General features: G+C 52.7%; 8 protein-coding genes and 2 non-coding genes across 10 annotated transcripts; 6 read left to right on the top strand and 4 right to left on the bottom strand.

Annotated features, from left to right (window-relative positions):
* Window positions 1-4: 4 nt before the first annotated feature.
* Window positions 5-3,526, bottom strand: BO80DRAFT_413514 (putative APSES transcription factor (MbpA)). Its single transcript, XM_025718062.1, has 4 exons — window positions 3,293-3,526; window positions 2,798-3,167; window positions 1,034-2,735; window positions 5-987 (listed from the first exon to the last, which is right to left on the bottom strand). Exons 2-4 carry the CDS (start codon window positions 3,101-3,103, stop codon window positions 302-304), a joined length of 2,694 nt encoding a protein of 897 aa, XP_025572237.1. The 5' UTR covers window positions 3,104-3,167; window positions 3,293-3,526; the 3' UTR covers window positions 5-301.
* Window positions 3,527-3,731: 205 nt separating this feature from the next.
* On the top strand, window positions 3,732-4,891 carry BO80DRAFT_179008 (uncharacterized protein). The gene has a single exon (XM_025714004.1). The coding sequence runs from the start codon at window positions 3,762-3,764 to the stop codon at window positions 4,761-4,763; it is 1,002 nt and encodes a 333-aa protein (XP_025572236.1). The 5' UTR covers window positions 3,732-3,761; the 3' UTR covers window positions 4,764-4,891.
* Window positions 4,827-5,867, bottom strand: BO80DRAFT_504367 (uncharacterized protein; the record flags this gene model as incomplete). The annotated part of the gene is made up of 2 exons (XM_025724421.1): window positions 5,476-5,867; window positions 4,827-5,395 (listed from the first exon to the last, which is right to left on the bottom strand). Exons 1-2 carry the CDS (start codon window positions 5,744-5,746, stop codon window positions 4,827-4,829), a joined length of 840 nt encoding a protein of 279 aa, XP_025572235.1. The 5' UTR covers window positions 5,747-5,867.
* A 359-nt stretch (window positions 5,868-6,226) lies between these two features.
* rscE (putative RSC complex subunit (RSC8)) lies at window positions 6,227-8,964 on the bottom strand. Its single transcript, XM_025722847.1, has 3 exons — window positions 8,678-8,964; window positions 8,059-8,549; window positions 6,227-8,005 (listed from the first exon to the last, which is right to left on the bottom strand). Exons 1-3 carry the CDS (start codon window positions 8,766-8,768, stop codon window positions 6,554-6,556), a joined length of 2,034 nt encoding a protein of 677 aa, XP_025572234.1. The 5' UTR covers window positions 8,769-8,964; the 3' UTR covers window positions 6,227-6,553.
* A 169-nt stretch (window positions 8,965-9,133) lies between these two features.
* On the top strand, window positions 9,134-9,973 carry BO80DRAFT_178993 (uncharacterized protein; the record flags this gene model as incomplete). Its single annotated transcript, XM_025714003.1, has 1 exon — window positions 9,134-9,973. A coding segment is annotated over one exon (525 nt), but the record flags the coding sequence as incomplete, so codon positions are not given.
* Window positions 9,974-10,739: 766 nt separating this feature from the next.
* BO80DRAFT_t246 lies at window positions 10,740-10,812 on the top strand. Its single transcript has one exon. It is a non-coding gene; the product is annotated as a tRNA-Cys (tRNA).
* Window positions 10,813-11,284: 472 nt separating this feature from the next.
* BO80DRAFT_t247 lies at window positions 11,285-11,356 on the top strand. Its single transcript has one exon. It is a non-coding gene; the product is annotated as a tRNA-Cys (tRNA).
* Window positions 11,357-11,573: 217 nt separating this feature from the next.
* BO80DRAFT_427761 (uncharacterized protein) lies at window positions 11,574-14,218 on the bottom strand. The gene has a single exon (XM_025720100.1). It carries the CDS (start codon window positions 14,067-14,069, stop codon window positions 11,697-11,699), a length of 2,373 nt encoding a protein of 790 aa, XP_025572232.1. The 5' UTR covers window positions 14,070-14,218; the 3' UTR covers window positions 11,574-11,696.
* Window positions 14,219-14,814: 596 nt separating this feature from the next.
* BO80DRAFT_427760 (FAD-binding oxidoreductase) lies at window positions 14,815-16,770 on the top strand. Its single transcript, XM_025720099.1, has 5 exons — window positions 14,815-15,113; window positions 15,162-15,582; window positions 15,632-16,121; window positions 16,171-16,391; window positions 16,435-16,770. The coding sequence occupies exons 1-5, from the start codon at window positions 15,033-15,035 to the stop codon at window positions 16,707-16,709; spliced, it is 1,488 nt and encodes a 495-aa protein (XP_025572231.1). The 5' UTR covers window positions 14,815-15,032; the 3' UTR covers window positions 16,710-16,770.
* Window positions 16,771-17,234: 464 nt separating this feature from the next.
* Window positions 17,235-18,668, top strand: BO80DRAFT_504364 (uncharacterized protein; the record flags this gene model as incomplete). Its single annotated transcript, XM_025724420.1, has 7 exons — window positions 17,235-17,403; window positions 17,446-17,465; window positions 17,536-17,569; window positions 17,614-17,687; window positions 17,736-18,112; window positions 18,182-18,277; window positions 18,338-18,668. The coding sequence occupies 7 exons, from the start codon at window positions 17,235-17,237 to the stop codon at window positions 18,666-18,668; spliced, it is 1,101 nt and encodes a 366-aa protein (XP_025572230.1).
* Window positions 18,669-18,726: the final 58 nt, after the last annotated feature.

Raw genomic sequence — 18,726 nt, 5'->3', positions numbered from 1 at the left:
AGTCACCAGGAATTGTTGTGCATTCAACTGTAAGGCTAATATTTGACCAAAGATAGACACCACCCTATTAGCCGTTCAAAATCCATTAGATGTGCTCTGGGGTATCTGCAAATACAGACGTCAATGCATCCAAACAACCATGCTCAACACCGCAGCCCTGTCATATAAACAATGCTCCTTGTGTCCAAGGGCCAACAGGTAGCAACAATAAACAAGAATCGCTGTATCGCTTCAAAGCCGCGGCGAATCTCCGGATTCGACCAGGCATATGTACCATGACGTTTCACATTTCGTTCAAGAATCACCAGTCCTGGCCGCGGTCCTTCATCAGGATCTCAATCGCCTCATCTTCCGGGACCGGATGCTCATTGAGCTCTTTGACGCATTGCGTCAGTCCCTCGGCAGCCTCGTCCACCTGTTCAGCGGTCCACCCCGTACAGGCCATGACCATGCGTCGGTAGTTCTGGCCCAGAACCACGTTCTTGGACTTGAGCCGCTCCACTTCGTTTAATATGTCCTCGTTGAACTTTTGATAGCACCCCAGCCGTTGTTGTAAGCCTTCAGGGGCAGGCAATGCGCGAAGGAAAGCCATCTGCTGCTCGGAAAAGCCAGACGCTGGGTCGAAGTTCTCGGGGAAGACGGCCTCAAACCCGGCAATGTCAATCCCGTGGTCTTTGTCGGCATCCCCGATTGTGAATTTCTTCGACAAATCCAGTGGATCTCCCTGGATCGTTTTCAAGATCACCAGGAGGTCCTCGGACGACTTCTCTAGGTTTTTGAACCGTCGGCTCAGTTCCACGCGCTCCGAAGCTTTGCATTTAAGCTCGTCCAGCTGCTTCTGCTCGATCTGTCGTGCTTTGGCCGATTCCCGAATCTTCGAGTGCCAGTGGTCAAACTTCTCTTGCTTCTTGGCCAGGGTGGAGGCCAATTCTCGGTCGAGTCCACCCAGCGTCTCTTGCACCATTGATGTGATTTGAGCCAAGGTTGCTATAACAGTTAGTAAGTGATGGACAGGTCGGACCGGAGCGCTTACAATCTAGAATTTCCTTTTTCGTCTTCTCCAGCTGGTTTATGAACGAGTCACTTCCATTTCCAGCTTGCTGCGACTGGGAGTTTCCGTCCACCATATCTACCCCAACACCGTAATCTGCGGGCCGGAGGCCGGTGTGATTGGGTATGTGGGGATCTGCCCCAACCTCTAGAAGCTGGGGTACCAGAACAGAGCGTGCGCGTCCTGCCAGGTTGAGGGCGGTATCTCCCTGGTCGTCCCGAAGATTGACAATTTCCGAGATGAATCGGCCAAGGGTTATCACTTCCCCAGTCTGAGGTAGGATCGTTCCATTCTCTGTAGCTCCGTTAGGAGGTTGTTGGCTCATCGACGTACCCCCATGGCAAACGATGAATTCTAGCAAGCCCTCCAGGTAGTGTTTAGCAGAAACATGACCCCCGCCCCCTGTAGCGGCCATGACGGCAATATGGTGGAGGATGGTTCGCCCACTGTAATCGACCATGTCAATAGTTGGAGCCAGCACTTGCAGCAAGCGCGGGAAGCTCCTATAATCAAGATTGTTTCGTGTTCCTACCGACTTTTGCAGCGCGGTTTCGCCTGCGCCGTTCAGGCGGAAGATGCTAACCCCTTTCTCGACCAGAGCATAAACCAGGGGCATGCGAGCAAGCATGGCCGCCCAGTGCAGGGCATTATTGCGATATTCATCCAACGGGATCTCCAGATCCTCCCCGCTCAATTGCATCAACGCCGGATGGGCTGAGAAATCCCGGGTCTTTTTATCAAGGAACAGTGTCATTATGAGTTTCATTTTCTGGAATCTTTCCGGGGTGGTGGCGGGAGGCAACGGTTCAAACCCGCGCTTGCTGCCATCCACGATCGAAGTAGAGACATCCATGTCTTGGTAAAAGGAATCATTTGGCTCGGTGGGCGTGGGTTCATGTATGGACAGGGTCGAATGCTCGTAGGGAAGCCCGAACGATTGCGTATGGTGGGACACAGACCGTATGCGCTTACGAGGGGGTTCAATTGGCTCCTCGTGGTCGAAGCTGGCACCATCGTGGATTGGGTAGCGGCCATTGCCCTGGAAGTTGCTTCCGAAGCCGCTGTCAGATGCCACACTATACATGCTTTGCTGGCTGTTGAAAGGAATGTGAGTCTCTTGGCTGTTCATCTGATGCGAAGGCTTCCGGATGACGCTGGATCGCCTTTGGTCAATGCCTCGGGCCGCGGGCGAGTCAAAGCGAGCTTTGCTCATGGCATTGACGGCGGTTGCGGCGGTGCGAGAAATGTTCTGGAAGAATGTGCCTTGCTGCGGCTGAGCCATCCCACGGTTATCCATCCCGCTGTAGAGTCGTTTCCGCTGCGCCGCCATCGCTTGCTCTTTTGTCGGGGTATCCAGAGAGTCCTGCGCTGAGCCGGTGGTACCGTTGGGGCCCATGTCGTATTCCAGAAGAGGTCGCAGCAGTTCTTCGACGTGGTATTCACGGCAGAGGTCCACACCCCTCTGATAGTTCACCCAGGTCCCTTGATATTTACCATACCCTCCTTGGACCTTTTCGTGTTCACCAGCCGCAATCTCCTTTTCCAGGGTCTTCGTCCTCCTTGCCTTGACCACACCGGCGACTTTGAGAATCTGCGTAGCGTTGAGCCAGGAATCGGAGCGGCGTTTCATGACCGCAACTCCATTCACTTCCATTTCGTAGACGGAGACATTAGAGTAGACGGCCTGTACGGATTGAGCGAGTCAGTAAAGCTCGGATCCGATGCGCAGATGGTAGTAACACTGACCCGGTAAATCTGAGGCTTGAATTCTTCATGATACATCATTGTGCCATAGCCATTCATATCTTCGAACCCTGCGAAACCCGGTCGAGGGCCGTGCGGCATACCATTCGAGTAGCCAAACGACATGTTGGATTGTTGTGATGCTTTCGGAGGTGTTGTAGCTCGAGGGGTGGACGATACGGACTGGGAAGCGTTGAAGGAGCTCATCTGCGATTGTGAGAAGGCCATGCCATTGGCCGAGCTCATGCTGCTCTGCGAGTAGGACATGGGGAGGCCCGGGCGGGCTGGATGGTGATTGTTGGAAGCCATTGGGAACGGTGAATCTAGTGTTAGGGTGCCCGACCCCGACACCGACCGACTCGAGGCTGGCTGGCTGTGTCGAAAAGAAAAAGTTAATAAGTCCCGGATTGCAGCCACGCAAGCCAATAGCAGGGGCAGTTCAGCAAGCCCAAAGCATCCTGACAGAAGGAGAGAATGAAAGCATGTGGGGAACTGCACCTATCCTAGGATCTACTGTTCCGGGTCTTACTGACCAGGCCAGGCGTCGGAAAGTCGCGCGAAAGAGAGGCGCGTGTGGCTAGCGCACCGACCGCGAAGGGATGAGACAGGTCAATTGAACAAGACACTGAAACGGGGGGTGTGGCCGGGAGATTTCCAACGAACCCCAAGCCCACAGCGATCTGAAAGTCAGGTGATTCGGTATGATGCTGAATCCACCAAATAGCCTTGCATGGCAAGAATGGGGGAAAGAACACGATGAGGACGAAAGTGAAGCGCGGGGCTTCATTATTCGTCCGGTCGCGTTCGCGGCTAGCCCGTTTTCGCGTTCGCTGCCTCCCAAAACATTTATTGCCTGTTTGGGATCTCCCGCCTCACCGCCTGCCTGGTTCTTTTTATGTCCCTGTTCTTAAGTCCGGAATCACCTCAAAAGTGATCAATTGATGTGCCTGGCAGTACGTCAACCACGATGTCGACTACCAACTTCACTCGTGAAGCATGGCTACACCTCTACCGGGCCTTAATCCGCCAGTGCTCCTACCTCCCGGACCCCATCGCCAGGGTCCAGATGCAGGCCTACATCCTCGACCGATTCCGACGGTCTGCCGCCGAGGAGAAGGAGCTGCCCCTGCTTCGACAGCAAGCGCTCCGGAAATCAGCCCTCTCTGAATTGTCTTTGCTCAATCGGGCCAATGATGGATATATTAAACCGTTGGAAAAGGTTCTGCATCTCGCATATGGTCGCCGAGGGAAACGGAGACACGATCTGATTGAGGCGTTCATCCCGCCAGCAAAAAAGGGTGCGCATCCCGTGACAGATTTCAGCGATGGGTGGGAGCCTCCCTCGCACATGGTCGCTCTCCTCAAGGCCCAAAACCACAACGCAATGATTACCCTACTGAATGCCGGCTTGTACGTCAAGGAGACCACGCCAAGCATCCCCAGCGAGAATATCTGGGGGAAGCCACTTTCTGAATCTCGTCGGATGAATATCAGGAGCAGATGGTACACCAAGGCGCGAGGAAATATGTTTCCACCACTGCCTGATAAGGAGCTCAAGCTGTTAGAGGGCCTCATACTCGGGACCACTCCGTGGACGCCACCCAAACGAAGAAAACCAGTCGAGACTTCCCCAACTCACGTCGACTCCGATATCAATCTCGCTCTGTTTCTGGAGAAGGGACCACAAAAGGGAGATACATTTGAGAAATATGCAGACGGACGACCCCATATCATCACACGACGATTCATGCAGAGGCTCTGGAAGCGCCTGTCTTGCCTAATCCCTCGCGTGAAGTGGGATACCAAAACCCGAAAGCCTATTTTCAGCTGGGATGTGATTCACAGGGGTCCCAAGCTGGCCGTCCTTCTGGAAGAGGACCTTGCGAGTGAAATCTTTGGTGGCGTCGATGCCGCGGGGAAAAAGATCAAAGATGATAAACCCCAGATCGAGGATTCACAGTCTAACTAGGACAATAGCAAGCCACAAATACATCCTTTGCTAATTTCACCAACTCAAGCACTCCCATAGCTATTACCGGAACTGCACCCGCCCATACTTGTCAATCCAAGGTCTCTCATGCGGACCACACCACAGTCTCCCATTAGCCGGATTATCGCGCTCAAATCCCCTGGGCCAGATCTTCTCCATCTCCAGTCGAAAGTCATTTTTCGGTTTGCCGTCCCTCACCCTCAACTTCTCGAAGAACACATACGCCGCATAGAAAATGACCCCAGAACTGCCGGTGGTCGGCCCCTTATACGCCAAGAAATCCGCCATGGACTTAGAATTCAACCTCTTGACGCTCTGGGGGAATGCCGCCTTGGCGATATCTCGCAAGAAGCCCGCCTGCGTGAACCCGGGTTTGCGAAGATGTGCCTTCATCTTTTTTCTCACCACATCGCATGTGTCGAAGATTGGCACCTTCATATCCTCGTCCCCGTCCAGATGGATTGCCGAAACATCGAAACCGGGTGCGGGTGCCGGATTCTTCTTTGCTTTTTTAGCAGGGGCTGGTGCTGATGCTGGTGCTGATGCTGATGCTGATGCCGTTGCCGATGCTGATGCAGGTGCTGATACTGGTGCGGATGCCTCTGCCGGCACTGCAGACTGCACCGCAGTCAAGGGCACCACTCCCCTCCGGTCCTGAAAGAACTTGACAGCATTCCTATACGTAGCCGACCTGGCCCCTTTCTCCGTTCCCTCCTGATCAAGAACTCCGAATACGACCGCGGTGACACGTCAATAGCGCGTTGAAACTCAGCCGCGTCCATCTCCCCCGACGCAATGAACTCGCGTATCTCTTTGCGAAACTCATCACAGGTTTTCTTCGTAGATGAATTCACTTGCACTGGTGCTGGTGCTGATGCAGCAGCAGCAGTCTGATTCTCCTTATCAGACCCGGTAGTCGCTATTTCAGCATCCACCTCAGACTTTCTCTTCCGGGGAAGCATCGTGATCGTTGCTTGTAATTAACAATTTAAAAATGTATACAATCTCCAAATTATAATCAAATCAACCAGAAAATGGTATAATAATACAATGTTGATTGACCGATGGATGATGATATGATAGATATATAGTAGTTGTGGAAAAACAGAGCACGCGCAGACGCGTCTGCGTTTAAATAAAGCATGCGTCATACCCCGGTCCGGGTGGAGCGACATGACATGCCTGCCAGCCTGCCTGTTGCCTTCGTTGGCGGGTGGGTAGATGGTGGGTAGGATCAACATTGAACAGGTCGCGAGGGATCATGTTGAGGTGTCATGCTGTTTCTTATTTAATTGTAGTGGGTTATTGGGACTTGATTCTGAGTACGATGCTAATGATTGCTTCGCGTACCCGTGTCTTCCGGGGAGTGATCCATACAGCTGCTAAGCAATTCTTACTATGTAGGTTCGTAGATCTATAGTAACCATTGAAACGAACGAATGCTACAAATCAACGATCAATTTATAATATTCAACAAGCCAAACCGAAACTAAAATTCACGATACGCAAGCTCGGAACTCCAAAACATTGCGCCTTTTCCTACCTAGCTGATTGTAGATCGACGAAAAAATTGAAATCAGACCATAGTGCACCCGTCATCCATCACATCACCATCACCATCACCATCACCACGCGGCGGTCTACCTCGGCCGGCCCTATGATATTGTACAATACAATGGATATTATGAAAGCAATCCCACTCGGCTCCTGTGTCCGGTCGTTAAAAAGTTATGAATTTCTCCAACTGTTGAAAGCATGTCGTTCGTACATTACAGGTCCAACGTCTTGTAGTCGGCCCCTGTGTCTGCGCTCAGCGGCTGCACGCCTCTCACATCTCCTCCTGCCGGTTGGAAGTTGTAGCGGTTTCCGATCCCCGCCGTGGCCGCATCTGCGAGCAGAGCGTTGGTCTCCTCGCCCGGTCCCCGCAGGCTGATGGACTGCAGGGTATCCTGGACTTCCTTGACCCGCTTCTTGAAGGACATCCGGTCGAGGAAGAGCTGCTGGCGGGCAAGCTCCAGTTCCCGGCGCTCGGCTTCGATGATCTCCTCCATCTCGTTGAACTGCTGCAGCTTGATTTCGAACTTTTGGAGCGTAACGTTGACGGCGGCCGAGACCAGGCGAGTCATCTCCCGCTCTTCGTGAGAAGCCAGGGCTCCAGCACGGGCGGCGGAGGCGGCAAGAGCCACGGTGGGGAGAGAGGCCTTGGCCTTATCCGAGCCAGCAACCTCCAGGGCTTGTCCAGCTTCATCCCGAGTAATATCCACGTCCATGGAATCCTCGGCCTTGACTGCCGTACCCTCCTTCTCTTTGCCCTTATCTTGCGCCCCGGAGCCCTTCTCCAGCTGCTTCCGCAGTTCTTTGCGGATCTCCTCGACGGAGCGACCGGCGGCAGCAGCAGCCACAGCCGGTTCAGCCATCTGTGCCAGGAAAGCGACCACCGACAAAACGGGGTTCTCAGTCTGGCTGATCGGCTCCCGGCCATTCGCCGCCCGCATCTCGGGCATGTCATCCAGGTACTTGTCTTCGATCTCCAGCTGCAAGAACTTCATCACACACTCCTCCTTGGTCCGGGACCCAACATGGGTGGCGATCTGTTCCCAGTTGTCGTCAAAGTTCTCCAAACCCTCCAGCAGCAGGATGAGCTCGGAATCTGACCACGGAGCCTCCTTATCGGGGGCGATGGTGTATGGGCTTTCTTCGAGCTTGACAAAGTCGGAAGCACTGTGGCTGGACGGCATCCGACCCTGCAGGAAGCAGTTGGGGCAGAGATCGTATTTGCTGTCCGGTGCGGCGGGGTTGGCGGTGGCCGGGGTTGCCTTGGCGTAGTGGAATCTGAGGCGCGTGCAGTCAATACCGCAAGAGAAGCAATGGAACTTCTTCCTCGGCTCCTTGGAAGCACTCTCCAACGCCTTGTTCACATCGCCTGTCGTACCGTTTGCTGCGCCTTCGCCGTTGGTCTGTTTCTCTTTGTCGTCGGCGGCAGGAGTGATCTCCTTGCCCTTGTCGTCGTAAACATTGCGACGAATTTCGAGGTTCAAATCGGCCTTGGTAGCCGGCGTGGCTGATGCTGCGCGATCGGTAGCGGGCAGGGGCTTTCCGGGCTTGACGAAATGGTTAGGCCCGGGCTGGAAGGGCTGGAGTCCTCTCGGGGTATCGGCGACCACTCTGAAATGACCCGTGAACGGAGGGCCAATGTTGGACGGGCGCGTTTGAGGATCCACCTGGGTTGGACATCAGTATCTCAACGTGGAATCGCACCGAACCGTCTACATACCTGATAGTTAATGAGGCCCCATTGCTCCAGGAAAGAGTGCACGCGCATGATCGCGCACACATCTCCGGCAAGGTTGCGGCGGCAGGCAGTGACTGTGAGGTACTCGATGGGGTTCAACCGGTAAGTGTTGATCATGAAATCGCGGTAGTCCTTGTAGACGGCGGGGGTCTTGCTGCGGTTTCTGCCGTTGAAGAACTCTGCCAGAGCTTTCTTCTCAATGGGGTGGATAAGGTGCATGTCGAACCAGGTGGAGTAGCTGGGGAGGATGATGGCGTGGGTTTGCGAAACGAGATGCGAGCGTGCGGAGGCTTCCACCGATGCCTTGGCCTGCGCTGGTTGCTCTTCCGCGGCACCTTCAGCACCAGACTGTGCAGCGACGTCGGCCAAGTCGTCTCCTCCGTCGGTTTCCTTCTTCGTCTCCGTCTCGGTGCCGCCCATCTCTTCGTCCTCGGGTTCGCCATCGTTCTGGGGCTTTGGTGAAGCGGGAGCGTCTAATGGATTGTCAGTCTCCGAAACAGTTTCCGTCTTCTTCTCAGGAGGTCCCTGATGCGATTGCGATCCTGGGTGTCATAATGGAGAGGTTGACAGGTTCCCCTTGGGGGCGGAGAGGGCAACGCACCAGAAGTAGAGATCAAATCACCTGGGGCATCTTGGGCCAAGTTGAGCGCGTGGGCATCCTCCGCCCCAGGCATGATAGAGGTGTCCTCCATCGTGTCGGCTAGACGACGGGAAGCTGAGGTCGCGATGGCAGCGAACAAGGAACTTGGCTCTGCTTGGGATAGATGTAGACAGGGCGCAGACGCGGCCCTCAATCGGTTGAGGCGGGAGAGAAAGAAACAGTCGGGGTATCCAAGATGAATGGGGTGGATGACTCCACCGGACAGCGACGAGACGTGATGAGGAGAGTGGGTTGAGCAGAGCAGAGCAACTGTCGCGACTCGCTCCGGCGCTCCAAAAACTCGCGCCAAGCCTGTCAGGCGCGCTAGCCATATTCAGACTAGCATCTCCACCCTCTACTCTACCTTCTACCCTCTACACTCTACTGCTTGGAATAGACATCCATTCAATAATATCTCTTATATACCCGGATTTCAAACATGAGAAGCTCAAAGCAGATCGTACAGCCCATCTAAGAATACAATCAGCGCGATCGATTGGCAATTACATCTGCCATGTCCTTGCTAATCTTGATGATGGCGGGCCTCTCCCTTATCCTCTTCAACCAGGAACCAAGATTCAAAAATTCCGTCTCCAAATCCACCTCATTATCAGTAACGAGCCCAAATGCATCATACCACGGCAGAAAGGAAGCATCCGCGTAGCTAAACCGCCCACCAACCAAGTACTCGCGATCATTAAGCACCTTATCCAACACTCCCGACACCCGAAGAACCTCATTCTTGTACCTTTCCCGCGCGCTTGGGACCTTTTCCGGATGCCAGGTCCGAAACCAGGCGGCCTGGCCAAAGTACGGACCCTGTCCGCTGACCTGGAAGTAGATCCACTGTTTGGCATGATAGTATTCGGGGGTGCCGGCGGGGAAACTAATCGTTTTGTCCTTGTCGTATGTCTCGACGAGGTATTCGATGATGGCACCTGACTCCCATAGGGTAATTCAGGTGTTGGGATCTTCGATGGCGGGCAGACGGCCGTTGGGGTTGATGGAGATGAACGGCTCGCTTTTTACTTCTGTGAGGGGGACGTAGGTGGTCTTGTATGGCACGTGAATGTTCTTCGAGGATCATGGCCACTTTTCAGGGGTTGGGCCCGTGAGTGTGGCCGTAGAGGGTGATAGGCTTGGACATTTTGTTGTCTGACCGTAATCAAAGTGGATTATCGGGGGTAGTGTCTCGAGCAGAAGATGATTGCGCGATCAGATGTCTGACCGGGTCCAGTGATCTTAAATACATGTCCCGTCTCACCATTGTGCACCTGCCCGGGATTCAAGCTTTGACCTATATCCTCACCGTCAAGCCTCCCATCGGATCGGGATTCAAGTACGCCGCGGTCTATTGGCTGACAAATTCAGTCTCAATATCCGACGCATAGCAGGTATACAGGGTACTCTCGGAGTTATGGCTGCTATGTACAAATCATTGCGGGGTATTGATTTGTAAGGCGTCCCAACCTTCACTATGCGGCTTCATCCAGGCGACTATCGACATTATAGTAGGTTAGGGGTGCTTTCATTGGTTGGCTGTTCGATTTCTGTCTATGGAGTACGGAGCTTGGTGGTCTCCTGTAGTGTTTGGAAATATACTAGCGGTAGCGATTCATTCACTATACGGTTCCCACCACAGTATACCAGCTGGTTACCAGTGTACCGGACCATTGAGGCATGGCATCGCCAGGTAGTAAGCAGTGTCATGGGGTACCTATATACTGATTGCCAGGAACATTTGAACACTGTGTATTCATTTCTAGGTGCTGTCTTAGTGCAGGCGAACAAATATATATTTAACCCTGAACAAAGACCCAGCCACCAAGGCAGCAACCCATCGCAGCACAGCACAAAGCACCAAATACAATACTATTACACATACCCAAGCAGGCATATTAGCAGATACAACCATGCATACAAAAACAACACCACCCAGGGAATATGTACAATCCTACCTCAAGCCTATATTTCTTCACCAAATTTAGTATTGCATTAGAAAGGATAGTTATACAACAAAATCGGGTCGATAGCTCAGTGGTACGAGCGAGAGATTGCAGATCTTTAGGTCGCGTGTTCGATCCACGCTCGGCCCTTGCTTTTTGTTCTTTATTTCATTATCTGTATACATTCCTGGTTCCAATGGATGAAGGACATTGATTACTTTTTGGTCAGTAATTACTTGACAATTATTTACTCGGATAAATTTTTCCTTTATGAAAACACATCGATTACATTGAATTCCAACCACTCGCAATTGAACCGTTGCCCGGTGGCTAGCTATAACCCCCGCTCAACACACACTGCATACAGCTCGTATCACTGAGCCTTCCATACATTATGAAGTATTGATTACGCAGAGTATTGTCCTAATCAATTTGAATCGAATGGACTAGGCTAGCCCTAGAATGAAAGCAAGCAAATATGAACATAGGCATCAACCCTCTAAGATTGACCACACTGCATCGCATCTAGACTGATACGCACCCTCTACGCAGTATGTGACTACTCGTCTTAACTACCGGCAATGGTGTATAATGCCATAGAATTGGCAGATTCTCAAGAAAGGGGCCGGTAGCTCAGGGGTAGAGCGTGGGACTGCAGATCTTAAGGTCACGCGTTCAAATCGCGTTCGGCCCTTTCTTTTTGTTTTTGCTCATACCATCTGGATTCTATTTTGTTCATTAGCATTTCTCATTGAACGAGCTGCTGTTATTTTATGGAAGAAATACCGGAGCTGGGTTGCAGCCTTGGCCGTTGGTAATGTATGGATCTAAGTTGTGATGAGTTTCGTACCTCGAACCGAGAACCTATTATAGTATACTCCCTAGATACTGAGAAGTTGAAACAAGTATATGAGGTAGTCTATTGCCATGCGGCCAGGTATCTAATCAAAACATACAAGCAGGTATCCCGAAAGCCAATATATACAAGAATCTATATGCGGGTAACCAAAATCAATATCTCATACCGGGCGGATTCATTCCGATGAATCAGCTGGGCTCATTGGATGAGAATACAATGGCATCCCCCCTTCGTCGTCTTCTTCCGAGGACGACACATCATGTTCGTGTGTATCGGGTAGGTTATCGTCCGAGCTGGACGATATATCGTCATCTGGTGCTGTCTGGGCCGCCTGCCGAAGGCGAGCGCTCCGTCTGACTGTTTCTCTGGGCTTGGATGGGGTTGACACTACGCTTGATCCCGTGTCTCGGGATGTTCTGCGTGGTGTATGCGTTGGTTCTATATGGCCGTTCTGGAAGTCGTGAATTAGGCGGGTTGCAACCGCAGATACCGGACTTTCTTCTTCTGGTGTTGCGTCTTTTTCGGGAGTCTCTGCCACTTCATACTTGGCTGGTGTTGAGTCGTTCATTGACATATCCAGATAGTGTTCCTCGCCGCCTTCATCGTCGTCTGTTTCATCATCGTGGTCGTCCTCTTCAATCTCAGGTTTCGCTGGTGCTGGCTCGTCCATGGCCATTTCCTCATCGTTTCCCTCATCGTTTTCCTCATTATCTCCCTCATCGATATCCTCATCGATATCCTCGTCGTCTCCCTCATCATCTCCCGCACCATCATTTTCATCATCATTTCCCTCGCCGTCGTCATTTTCATGATCATCGTCCTCGTGCCCCACACTGGCAGTCCGCACTGGAGAGTAATGCTCAAGAATCGGCACCGATGACGGCTGTTCATCTGCTTGTTTGTCGACACGTTGCCGTTTCCGTCGGTTCTCTGAAAGCTCATCGTAGAGATTTACTATATCATGTCCATATTCCTCCCACTCGTTGCGATAGAACGTCCTGTCGCGCCAATCAACCAAGTCTCCCATCGTTTTGCGCTCCCCAGTCGGCTTCCGCCGGTGAGCACCGCGCGCTTCATCTGCCTGGAGTTGCGCTTCGAGAGCTTGTGGCGACTGCCCAATGAGCTTCCAGAGATCCACTTCCTCGAGGCGACTCATCTGTTCGTCCACCTGCTCCGCATGGTCATCCTCGGGATCCATTGGCTCTTCTTCCAACGGAGATGACAACGGCGAAGAGGGTACGGACGAGACCGGGGAGGACGGCTCGATCTCGTCGGAGTCTTCATCCTCGAAATCTGTATGCTCCGCACGACTTGCTGGTCTCCCTTTTGAAACGCTTCTTTCACCAGTCTCCGTCTCAAAAGGCACCTGTCCAGATAATATATCCTCAACCTCATCATGCTCCATGTGCACCGCCTTCCACCCCTTTCGGTGACGAGAATCTTCAACCCGTAGGCTGCATCTCCGCGCTAGGCCGACCCAGAAGTCGGAGTGGCCCCGTTGCATGTTAAGCACGTCCACCGCCGTCTGCACATCGCGAGACCTCACGACGTTCGCCTTTTCGTTGCCAGTCTGTCGCATATTCCGCCGCCTGGACATGGCGAAGAAGAGAGTCGACTGCACCAAGCGGCGCGTCAAACTAACGGTCAGGGCGTAAAAGTCCGCCAACGCATCCGCCGTCATGGATGGGGTCTCGCCCGCAAAGGCAACATTGGCCCAATTGTCTTCCAGCCTTGTACCCCCGAAATTCATGAAAAAGCGTTCGGACAGCCGGATCCACTTCTTCACGTTCAGTAGTTCGGCCGTGAGATGTGCGCTTGAGTTGGCACCTGGATCCGCGCCCTGGGATTTGATTTCCCGTCCCAGCTCTTCGGCTGTTTTGCGATCTATTATCCATAGGTCATGGTGCTTTTGTTTCCCGGCGACATCCTCCGCCAGCTGCTCCTCCAATGCAGCTAGCTCGGCATAGGGATCGAGCGCATCGCAGCATTCCTCGCTGATCTCGGCCGCCGCGGGGACATCACCCAGAATGACCGTTCTGGTATGGCGGTCCTTGAGGTGCTGCCTTTCCAGGCCCGCATGGAGCAGTTTCAAGTGCTCCTGAACCTCCAGCTCCGATTTGGTGCCGAGCTGGCGGGAAATCTCCTGGATCCCATCCTTGCCCTTTCTATCCAAAACGGCATATAGCACTTCCTTTTCCTTCGGAGTCCATGTCACGATTCCGTTTTGTGTGGCCCTGTAGTTTTCCCCACCAATGGTCGCAGGAACAGGCGCATGGCCTTCGGTAGTTTTCGCAAGCACGTCGGAATATGCCTCCACGGATGTTCTGGGCAGCGATGATTGTAAATCCTCTAGCGCCTGGGCTCGCGTGCCCCTGGTCGATCGGCGCGTCACATTCGAGGGTTGTGCAGGTGGATGGTTCGAGGACGAAGTGGGACCGTCGAATGGAGGGGCCGGTACGGGGGCGCTGGTTTGGGACTGTTGAATCTCGAGCTTGAAATCCGATGCGTCGTCGTCGTCTTCGGGATCATATGGAATTGGGCTGCTCATGATCAAAGGAAAGGGCCAAGAGGCAAGCGCACCACAGGCATGGGATTGGGGAAGACGACGAAATCATTCCCCTTCTCTCTCACACCTCGGATGATCAGGAGCGCATTGCGACACTGTCAATGGGACAGGGCCGAGCAGTTGACTGATCAACTTTGGCGATGGAATCGGGAAAGTTTTCGATAAGACGCGTGGTTTGCACTGTTTGTTTTCCGCCCGATTCCGCGGGACTCCATCTCCTCAACCAACTTTCATACCTACCCAATACTCCATACTAGAGAAGCAACGAGGTGTGCTCCAATCCATCCGGGTTGGACTTTGCGTTGATCCTAGCAAAACGAGAACAATGCTATAATCTATACTAGTCTAAACTCTAGCTGAGGGCTCCACTTGCATGATTAGACAGTTGGAAGACAGCAAGCGGCCCGCAGCCGGGACCGATGCCGTTCATCATTCAAAGAAGCATCATGGGCACTCTGTTCTTCATCTCTGCCTATTCCCACGCTTTGAGATCATTAATTCCATATATAATTTAGAGGACAGCATTATATTGCGCACTGGCAGATTACGGCCCCCAGCTACTAGGTTTCAATGGATTCACCGTCAATCCAGCCTCGCCAAGTCACCCCGCACCACCGTGCAGTAGCTAGTTTAAACTCGCCAGCTGGTCTAATCGGGCAGCTCTTCCATCCTATGGGATTGGTATATCTCTTCATAAATCCCGCTCTGCTCCACACTGCGATTATGAGCAAACTTTACCACAGTCCGCTCGTGGCTAGTTCGACTCCGTCCTGTCGTGCCAAACAGATCGCCTGCCTTGGAGTACTACGGAGTAGCTCGGGAGACTCCGGTAATGCAGCTGTATGGCTATGCGAACACTAGCCTGCAGCCCATTAGGACCGGCTGTTGAGTTTAAATACAAGGGCTCTGGCATCCCTGACAGGGTGACGAACACACGAACTCACGATGAAGGTCTCGACCGCGGCAGCACCCCTTCTGAGCATTCTGCCTGAGGCCAATTTCCTGGTTGATCCTGCGGACTTTTGTGTATGCTGACCGCTGGTTACTTAGTGGTGTGAACTAACCAGAATTTAGTGCACCGCTCTTCAAGCCACTTCCCTGCGTGACCAGGTTATCTATCCCACCAGTGCAGCATACAATGACTCCGTGTCAGTCACCTTCGCGGCAAATGCTCGACTTAGTCCCTCTTGTATTGTCCAGCCTCATTCTGCGGAGGACGTCTCAATCGTGATCTCCACTCTGGCACAAACGCCCTGCCAATTTGCCGTGCGCAGTGGTGGCCATACCACCTGGCCTGGCGCCGCAAGTATCGAACAGGGGGTAACCATTGACCTCTCCACGATGAATGACACCACATACCACGAGGACAAGGGTGTGGCATCAGTCTTGCCGGGTGCGCGGTGGCAGTCCGTATATCAGACCCTCGAGCCCTATGGGGTCACGGTGCCTGGTGGACGTTCTGGAGCAGTTGGCGTGAGCGGATTTTTGATTGGAGGTACTTGCCCGGTGGCATGCGTTTAAACCTGGCTAATGCTACGAGACAGGTGGGAATTCGTTCTACACAGCACGAGTAGGCTTCGCATGTGACAATGTCGAAAATTTCGAAGTCGTCCTCGCCAGTGGAGCGATCGTGAATGCCAACCGGACGAGTCACCCGGATCTTTATCAGGCCTTGAAAGGCGGCTCGATCAACTTTGGCATTGTTACCAAGTACGATCTCAAAACGTTCCGTCACGAAACCCTTTGGGGCGGGCTGATCACGTATGACAACTCTACCACTGACCAGCAGATTGATGCGGGAGTAGACTTTACCAACAACATACATAACGACCCTTATGCGTCATGGATTGGCATGTGGGGATACAATTCAGTCACGGGGCAGAATGCCATGTTCAATGCACTGGAATATACCAAACCCGTCGCTTATGCGGATGCATTTGCAGAGTTCTTGAAGATTCCTAATACGACCAGTACCATGCGATTCGCTAGCATCTACAACCTGACCATGGAGCTGGGCCAGACACCAGGCTATCGGTAGGCTCTTACTTTAATATACGATCATGAGCTTCTGACTAAGGTATAGCTATATTTACACGACGGGTACGTACAGGAATGACGCCACAGTCGTTCGCAAGGCGATCGACCTCCACAACAACTACATTGAGAAGGCCAAGGCCGATGTCAAGAGCGACTACTGGGCTATCGATACCATGGTACAACCTTGGCCCAAACTTTTCTCGCAGCGTAGCGTCGAGAAGGGCGGCAATGTGCTAGGCTTGGAGCGGTTCGATGAGAACCTTATTCGTACGTTGCATCGCCCTTCTCCTTACATGACTAACCTCGGTAGAGCTACTTTTTGACTTCTCCTGGGACAATCAAGACGATGACGCTCTGTTCTACCGTCTGGGCGAGTCCATCCTGGAAGAGCTTGATGATTTTGCCAAGTCGATCGGGGCGGACAACGAGTATGTCTACCTCAACTATGCGGACAAATCACAGAACCCACTCAAAAGCTACGGCAAGGAGAACGTGGAATTTATTTCCCGCGTTGCAAAACAGTATGATCCCGATGGAGTGTTCCAGGTACAGATTCCGGGCGGATTCAAGATTAGCGAGGTGTAGCGAGGTCCAACTGAGTCCAGTGAAATTGTCTAAGTGCCAATAAATGGGACATGATAGAATACCTACGGACAGCTCCATTAGGAGAATTCAGCGTAGTCAACAGGACGACTCGATCAAGCCCGCACGAGCCGTTGCGAACGATCCAATTAGCGCGATCCCTGATGCTCCTCACCTCTTTGTCTTCATGTTGGTATCCTCCGCCGATCACCTCCGCTGCCACTTGGCATCGCCCTGGACAGCGATTGGAAGCCTGCGCCGCAAGGAATTCTGCCAGTCATGGCACTGCCATCAGGGGGTATTGCCACTATTACCGAATGAGTTACACATCATTGCCTTAAGGATCGTGCACAAGATGTTGTGCAACATGGCAATTACCGATGCCCTCGAGATAAAGAAAGGAAAAATAGCTTGCTGTGCCAAGGCTGGATGACTTGATGCTCAGGGGATCTCAGGAATATAAGCACGTAGGCTTCCATTCTATAGTCTGTAGCATCAGATTGATCAATACCAATGGCCGAAATCACAATGGCAGTGCCTCCGCCAGGAGAGACGTACGACTTTGATCACTCGCATCGCCATATGTACAGGGCCAACATGGCGGTGATCATCACGGGATTGATCACTTGCACGGGCTGTCTCGCTTTGCGAGTGTATACCAAAGCATATCTGCTGCACAAGTTCGGATGGGATGATGGTTAGTTGTCATAACGTGGATGAATGTGGCTGACCATTGCAGTCTCCATCATCCTTGCCTGGGTAGGTTGATACCTCAAACAAATCTTTGCTAACTTGATACCTCAAACAAATCCATTGCTAACCTGCTCAGGTCTTTTCAGTTGGCACCCAAGCCTGTTCCATCTGTAAGACTGTGCCTCCTCTCCTCTACCTAACTAAACCTATCCAGACGGATACGAACACGGAGGCATGGGCATCCACTACTGGAACGTGACCCCCACAGAATTCAACATCTACACCAAGGTACACACCCCAGCCAGTCACAGCATTCCTATCTAACAATATATCTAGACCCTCCTCTCGGCAGTCATAATCTACGTTCCCACCCTCGCCCTCGCCAAACTCAGCCTCATCGTCCTGTACCACCGCACGCTCCGACAAAAACGCTACCCACGATGGATCCTCTACAGTCTAGCCCTGATGATCATCGGCTACAGCTTCGCTCTCATGTTCGCCTTCCTCTTCGGATGCCATCCCATCCAACGCGCCTGGGATGCATCCGTGGGAGGGACCTGTCTCGACCAATACACGTTGTATATCGCCACCGCCGTGCTGAACATCATCTCCGATGTTGCCCTCATTCTGGTCCCCATCCCGACGGTGTGGAGGTTACATATGCCATCGATTCAGAAAGTTGGTTTATTGTTGATGTTTATGATTGGTTGCGCGTACGTTTATACTCCACCTGATCCATACCATACCACTCCCACCGACTAACTAATATCATATCATGATAGAACCCTGGTGACCGGTATTCTCCGCCTGCTAAGCCTCCTCCCATTTCTCAACTCCAAAGACCCAACGTACGATATCGGCCTGCCAAATCTCCTCATGTAATCCCCTGCCCCCCCCTACCTCCTCCCACCCAACACCCAACACCTAACACAGTACAGCAATATTGAAGCCAACTTCGCCATCATATGCATCTGTCTCCCCTTCCTCCGACACTTCCTCCGTCGCTACGCGCCCCGTTTTATCGGCGAAAACAGTAGTCTGGCCCGTCGGTACATGAACTATACGTTGACCGGACGAAGCACCACGCCTGGTCGTCGGAAGGAGAATCGGAGTCCGTTGCAGGATGAGATTGAGCGGGCGGAGAATGGCGCCGCGGTGGGGATTGTGAAGAAGGTGCAGGTGGAGATTATCACGGAGGATAGGTCGTCGGGGATGGAGGGGGGAGGGGTGGGTGTGGGTAGGCAGGAGGTGGTGGTTTGTGCGGAGTAGGGTGGTACATAGTAGGGTGGTACATAGTAGGGTGGTACATAGTAGGGTGGTACATAGT

Source organism: Aspergillus ibericus (genome assembly GCF_003184845.1).
Source record: "Aspergillus ibericus CBS 121593 unplaced genomic scaffold BO80scaffold_40, whole genome shotgun sequence".
Lineage (NCBI taxonomy): Eukaryota > Fungi > Ascomycota > Eurotiomycetes > Eurotiales > Aspergillaceae > Aspergillus > Aspergillus ibericus.
This window is presented reverse-complemented; position numbering and strand designations above follow the sequence as displayed.